We start from the raw sequence: 7,520 nt of genomic DNA, 5'->3' as shown, positions 1-7,520 counted from the left end.
GCATGAGGTCCTCAGATTCAGGGTGAAACAATCACCAATAATACGAGGTTCCTATTACAGAAAGTTTAGCTCTTAGGCTTTGGATCAGATAAATTACAGGTTAGTTGCTAGGTGTTTTTGCTGGTTTAGCTGTTCTTGGGCTAGGTGTCAAAGAATCTGACCTTTCTTGGGAGGGAAAAGCTATAACTTTGGCTTGAAGCTGAGTTGTGTTTTTAATATGAAAAGGGAAGCATGATGATCCTTGGGATCCCTCAGGGCACTGAAGTGGGAGCAGCTATTGTTTCATGTTTTTGGAGGGAGGCACTCTGTTTTGAACTGACTGAGGAAGTTACATCAGCATGCATAATAAAGCAGTGGGGGGAGAAGCTTGCACTGTTTGGAAGTGGACACTCTCCGTTCTCACGGTCTGACAAGTGGGCAACTGGCAGTGAAGAATGCTTCCTGAGACTATTTACTGTGTGTAAAAATCACACATGCATCAGAGAAGAAGAAAATCTAGAAAAAATGTCAAGTGAAATTATTAGAATGACATGGACTTGTGTGCAGTTTGCATTGTCGTGACAAAGTGGATTTTATGGAATCATTTTTCACATTGAATTCAGAACAGAGGAAGTGTCAACATGAATCACCGAGCTACTGCTCCAAAGACAAGAGGTGATAATTATCTGAGCATAAAGGTACGTTGAACACAGAAGCAGTCAGAATAATAATAATGTGTGGTCATAAAAAGTATGTTTATTGACTCCAGTAATGATTTTCTAATTATTTGGGGAAAGTAATCCAGAAGTTTTATATTTTGCAAGTTCTGTTTTCTACTGCTATTCCAATCAGGTAACTGTAGACAAAAGAATCTACAGTTTCAATATAAATGACAAAGAAATACACATTTGAATGAAGATTAACTCACTGTCCTTAGGCAAGTTACATGGGAGAAAGCAAGAGATGAAAAAAGTGATTTTTAACTTTCTCATCTGTTAACTCTCAGACAGTGTTGATAACTTGTTCTTCAGCTTGGGACTGTGTGAAAGGAACTCACAAGCTGCTTCTCATTGTGGGAGAAATTAAATTTATTGCCTTAAGAATATAAACTTTCGCTTATATATGTAGGAATGTCTGTTAGCTTAAAGAATGAGAATCGTTTATTAAAACAAGACAGTCTTTTCAGTGTCAAATAAAAGTGACAGAAGCTGCTTTGTGTTTTTATGTGAATTGTTAAAAGTAGTTGACTTGTCTGAATTGGCTTTTACTGAGAGTTAAACTGAGACTTCCCTTTGGCAAGTCTATTTCTACTACTCAGCAATACTTTAAATCACGCTTGATAGTGTGTTTATAATTAATTCAGAGTAAAAGTGTGTTAAAACATTCTGTAGAGAAGTGAAACTGTGCAAGATTTTTAAAGCTTATGAGATATCTGAACTAATATTTCTTTAGAAACAATGGTAATATTCTTAGGAAACAAGCATTTTGTATGTTCTAAAAGGGAATTTTAAGATATGCGTCAGTAGATTTGGGTCTTGTGAGCACATTATAATACCAATATGCAGTGCAACATTTTCTCATAATGAGACTACTTAGTAATAAGCTCTATGAATAAATACATAATTTGCATAGTGTTAGCTAATTATGATTACATCATAGAACTATAACCGTAATAACCATTTGTTTATAAACTACACTGATACCATACTGCTGCTTAGGCTGCAAATCTGAAACCAAATTAACATTCACTGTCAGCATTTGTGTAAAGGAAACCACTGATTTATAACTTCTCTCACCATTGGACCCGATGTGTATTCCTCTTTCTATAAAACACTACATGGAAAAATCTTCAGGTTTCTGAATTATATGCTTGTTTTACACACTAGCCAAATGTTACATATATTAGAATTTTAAAGCACATGTGTTCCCAGTGGTTCGCAGCAAAGTGCAGCAGCTTTGACCTCAGTCAGGTACACAATGGGAGAGATAACATTTAATCAGCTTGACATGTCAATGTGTTGTCTTCCAGCCTAAGAAATGCTCTCAACTAGCTCTTTCTGGTCCAAGGGGTTTAGTCTATGTGCGCCTTGTTAGAAAATAATAACAGAGAAAGCTGTGCTAGTCTATATATTATCAAAACAAAAAAGCAGTCAAGTAGCACTTTAAAGACTAACAAAATAATTTATTAGGTGAGCTTTCGTGGGATAGACCCACTTCTTCAGACCATAGCCATACCAAGAAGTGGGTCTATCCCACAAAAGCTCAACTAATCAATTATTTTGTTAGTCTTTAAAGGGCTACTTGACTGCTTTTTTTTGTTTTGTTAGAAAATGCTAACCCACATTTTTGTATGTGGCACAAGAGTTAATATGCATTTCATCAACATGTTTATTCAATACCTTTTCTTATTGAGCTACATTGACATAAAAGACTGTCAAAGACAAAATCATTAACAGCTCATTTGACTTACGGCTTTAATCAACAGGGGAGCCCAACCTTGTTCCTATTGGCCAGTGATTTAGTCTTTAGATACCATTGTGTTGTAAGTGGATGCTTGCAAGTGAGATAACATTTTGACATGAAAAGGAGTTCCATTTTTGCTGCTTCTATACCAAGTAAAAGTAACCTTTGTCCTCCCTTAACAGTAGATTAGGTAGGTAAAACAAAGGATGGTGTACCTAAATCTAAATTTACTTTTATAAATAATGTATCTTTTATAATCATTACATTTTTGTTTTTTTCAAACTGATACTGCTAGTAATACAGTACCATAGTAGATATTTTCAGCAATTTCATTTACTTGTGTATATTGCATGGTAAAGTGATCAAGCAGAAGTTCGAACTGTGCATGTGTTTTTTTTTTTTAAAGGCTACAGTTGAAACTGACATTTTAAAGCCACAGTGTCCAATACGTTTGCCACTCACCACATGTGGCAAACAGGACATCCCGGTGTTGCAATTCCAGCTCTGGAGCCACATGCAGCTCCTGGAGCCATTAAATGCAGCTCCTCCTGGAGTCGCATGCTGGGAGCGCTGTCCGCCCGCTCCATGCACGCATCCCACCACTTGGTGGGAGAAGCATGTGGTGGCAGCGGTGGCAGCCCTTGCATCAGCTCCAGCAACACTGGCTCTGGCGAATTGCTGACATTGATTTAGAAGGGGGTGTGCTGGAGCTTGGCTCTGTGGGAGGAAGAGGGCATTTATTTAGAGCAGGAGGCTGTGGCAAATATGGAAGGGCGACAACCACAAGTGTGGTGATCTTTGAATCCTATGGGACACCATGGTTTTAAAGGATCTGAATGTGCTAAGATGCATTTTAATGTCTTGTTTTCTTTTTAAAAAGAGCAAAACAGAAATGGAGCTCTGATATCCCCACTCCCTCACCCACAAGGAGACATTTTCCTCTGAGGATATGAGCTTAAAATGAGACTGCTTTGTCAGTTTTAAAGGCTTACACATTATTTTATTTCCAGTAAAAATTACAGCACCATGATTAACCCTTGGGGATGAAGTTAGACTGTAAACCGTAGCCCTCAGCAGGAGACAGTGCTGATGCATGCCTTGTGAGAGGCTGTGCTTAGGTGCCTGGGATGTCTAAGGTAGGCAGAGTGCATCAAGAAACACCTGGGAACGTATTACCTGAGCTGCCTGTGCTGTACTTTTTTAGCAAAACACTTCTGTTTCTTTTACATCCGTGTAAATACAGGCTACTTGTTTTGACTTAAATGGAATTTCTGCAGCTATATTGCAATGCAAAAGAGAGCAGCATTTGGATCTTTGAAAAGCCGCCGTGTTTGTTACCCTGCACTGTACTGGATCATACGGCCGGTGCAAATGATATAGGCTCAGGCCATACCTACACTTACCAGCTTACAGCAGTACAGCTGTGCTGCTGTACGAGCATCCATGTAGCCACATTATACCGACATCAGAGAGGTCTCCCGTCAACACGAGAAAACCAACTCAATGAGCGACGGTAGCAGTGGTGGCCGGAGAGCATCTCCCACTGACATAGCATGCTGCGGGTTACGGTTGTTGTCACCCTTACAGCAGGGAAGGCAACAACACTACTGGTGCACCACACGGTGTTCTCTAGAGGCTCCAAGGGCTGGCTTTTGTTCAGGAAAGGGAGAAATTTCAACTGCAAGAAGCTCCAGCAGGAAAATAGGAGTACCAGAGTACTAGACAGTACCAGCCACAATCTAGCTGTTTAGGCTTTACATTACAGCTAGTGAATACACCTCCAAGTGTAAGCCCTTGCATACTTACATACTGTAGAGTAATATTTAAATTAGATTGGACACCTGTGGCCCCCTGCCCGCTCTGGGCCTCAGTTTCTTTGTCTGTAAAACAGGGTTAACAAAAATTACTTTGGGCATTGTGAGGCTTAATCAGTTAATATTTTTGCTGCACTTTAAGGCTCTCAGTTGGAAACAGATGTAGATATGTTAAGTTTTGTTCAAGTTTCAGCCACTTCAGAGTTGAAATACATAGCATCCTCTCTATTTTCAGGATTCTTGCTTTAATTACAATGAAAATTTCTTGATAGGTCATAAATACGTTTTAAAGGTTAATGTATTTTAATGAAGCAGCAAGAGTGAATTAATATCTTTCATTGAAGCAACTTCTGTTGATGAGAGAAGTTGGTCCAATAAGATATCTTATTCATCTCACCTCTCTTATATCCTTGGACCAGCGTGGCTACAGTACCACAGCATACAGTGTGTTTCTGTGGTTCCTGGGTTGTTCAGCTCCCAGCCAGGCCCCTTCATAGCAAAACATTTGAAAGTCTCTATGATTTAGAAACCTTTGGACTGATCCAGGAAACATTTTAATCCCTATAGGAGATATTTACCAGGGCCATACACCATTTGACCTTTTTGCATCCCAACAGAACTACATTAAATATTAAATTTATCAGTTAGAAATGCTGGGTTTGTAAATGTGTTGCATTTAGTATGGCTGGCCTCCTTAAGGTGCAAGACCTAAAACTGTCCTGAAAGACCTCTAAGCTTTTGTGACATTTGGCATTAGAGAGCTGGAAATAAAATTACTCATGTATGTTATACTTAGAGGCTACATCTGCACTAGACCAAATCTTCGACATGGCCATGCCTTTCAAAGATTGCTAATGAGGTGTTGAATATGTATTTCAGTGCCTCATTAGTAATCTTTGAAATTGGCCATTTTGAAGATTTGGGCTTGTGTGTACATGGCCAGAAAGTGGTATTTACTACTTTTATTAACAGAGCAGCCAGAGCGTGCAGACACTTTGAATATCAATTGCATTTCATGCGTATGTCTATAACCCACAGCCCTCTTGGGGTGGGGTTCACTGTCCCATGTGACAGCACCTAGACCTTTGCACAAAGAGAGAGAATGAGTCTTCTGTAGTCTCCTCTTAACTAAGAGCCAGCTGGCTTTTAGCTAAAACCATAGAGGTCCAAGAACTAAGCTCCAGAGGTCCTAGGTTCGAGTCTGCCTGTGGACGGTTACAAGTGGGGGCTCCTTTGGGATTTGAACTGGCTCTCTGACGCTCTGGCTGCCTTTCCTCAGTTAGGGGAAGTATGTAACCCGCACACTTACTGGGTGTGGTTCACTGTCCCACATAGTGGCACCTAGACCACTATACAGAGAGAATGAGTCTCCTCTAGAGCCTTAGCTGAGAGCCAGGACATTAATACAGAGACCTGTGTTACTCTTTAGATTGGGGTGGCCAACCCTTTTTTCATTGGTGGCCACATGGCAATTTTTGACATTTTCTGGGGAGCTGAACACAAAATAGCCCCAAACCGCCCCCGTCTGCCTCACACAGGAGCTCTGTGCACTGCTGCTGTTGCCCCCCCCCGCACTGCTACACCTTTGCTGAGCTGCTGCAGTCACTCCGTCCTCTGTGTGGCTGCGTGGCTCTCTCCAGCTCTCCTGCTCCCTTTCCCCATGTACAGCGTGGGCGGCTCCCTGCCCTGCCATGCCGAAATAATGGGACTCAATTTAATTGGTTTAAGGGCCAGATCTCTCCAGAGGAAGAGTCAGCGGCGGCAGTGTCCAGAGCCACAAATGGATCCTTAAAGAGCCATATGGTGCTCTGGAGCCGCAGGTTGCCAACCCTGCGCTCCACAGCTGGCTATCAAAATTGTGCCTCTGACAGCTCTGCAGCCTGGCTGAAAAGGCTCCATGGGCCGGATTCTGGCCTGCGGGCTACATGTTGACCATCCCTGATCTAGGTCCTCTCCTGTGGCAATGAGGGGTGCTCCTGTTGATTCTCTGACCATACTTGGGCCAAAACCTCACATGGCCTGGGTGAAGGACAGGTGAAGTTGTATGAGGTGGCTCTCCACAGGCCACACTCACTGCCAGCTCTGCCATGTTTCTTCCTTTCCCAAAACAAGGAGCCCAAAGTGCAGAAAAATGTCTTCTGTAGAGTTGCCGGAAATGGGAGGTGATACTGTGTTTGCATCTTCTTGGGAATCGCAATGGGCTTGGGTCCTTTGGGCCAGAATGGACCATTTTGACGTTTTCATCGGGTGTGACAGGGCATCTGCCTGGCACTGGCCTAACAAGGGTTAAATCCAGCCCAGGGGGAGGGCTGAGATTGTGGCGCCCGCAGCTGTGGCATGTACCAGCCAATTAAGGCCCAGCTAAGGGCTGTACGAATGAGGGCTCCTGGAAGGTAGGAAGAAAGAAGACTCTTGCTCTGCCTGTGGAGCTGGAGGGACCTATCTGCCAGGAAAGCTACCGGTGCTTTCTACCAGAGCAGGGCTGGGGTAGCTCTGGCCAGGCAAGCTCCTAAACTACAAGGCCTAAGGGTACTAGGGCTGCAGGGTGGCAGCCAGGACAGGTAAAGGCAGCAGGTCCAACCCCTTGCCAATGATGAGTGGCCGTTTCAGACAGCAGTTTGTACCTAAGGCAAGGGGCTAGGTGACGATTGACAGTGGGTCACTGAGACAAGGTGGTTATTGAGGTATGGGCTTCCCTAGAAATGGTAGAGTCTAGAGTCGGGGCACTGCAGTAGGTCTGTAGTTTGAGGAAAAGCCTCAGGGTCTAGGAGGGACACGGGTGCTGAGAATCCGTAAGTGGGTAGAGAACAAACAAGTAGGTAATGATGGGTGAGTCACCGTCCGGAAGAAGGCATTATAGAGGCTGGAAGAGCTAATTTCTGAGTGACCAGCAGGAAGTGCCACAGTGCTGAGTCATGTCCCATTACACATGGATAAAACTGAAGTTGCAATAACACTTCAATGGCAAGGCGGAATAACTGATCAAGTGTCTCTAGCTACCTTGATATGCAGAAGACGGTTGTCAGTACGTTTTCCTTCACTTCTAACTTCCAGCATTGAAAGCGTAGGCCTGGGTAGCTTTGGGAGTTGGAAAAGAGATTTGAAGTTCTCTCTGTTGCTTATGGGAGCCCTATCTAGATTAGTAACGACTGAACACTATTCCTGTCCAATGGTGGTCTGTTGGGCAATGTACAGTAAACCCTCTATTTAATGGACTAATTGGGGGACAGGAGTCAGTTAAACCTCAAAGACCATTAAATACGA

General features: G+C 42.8%; 1 protein-coding gene across 3 annotated transcripts in view; it reads left to right on the top strand.

Annotated features, from left to right (window-relative positions):
• Positions 1-404: 404 nt before the first annotated feature.
• PLEKHG4B (pleckstrin homology and RhoGEF domain containing G4B) overlaps positions 405-7,520 on the top strand; it is a 143,951-nt gene continuing 136,835 nt past the window's right edge. For all 3 annotated transcript variants that reach the window (XM_074988000.1, XM_074987999.1, XM_074987998.1), the window contains exon 1: positions 405-677. In XM_074988000.1, the coding sequence (XP_074844101.1) occupies positions 621-677 (57 nt within the window). In that variant the 5' untranslated portion in view covers positions 405-620. The remainder of the gene's footprint in view (positions 678-7,520) is intronic.

Source organism: Carettochelys insculpta, chromosome 2 (genome assembly GCF_033958435.1).
Source record: "Carettochelys insculpta isolate YL-2023 chromosome 2, ASM3395843v1, whole genome shotgun sequence".
Lineage (NCBI taxonomy): Eukaryota > Metazoa > Chordata > Testudines > Carettochelyidae > Carettochelys > Carettochelys insculpta.
The sequence above is the reverse complement of the archived record's forward strand: the minus strand, read 5'-3'. Positions and strand labels throughout refer to the sequence as shown.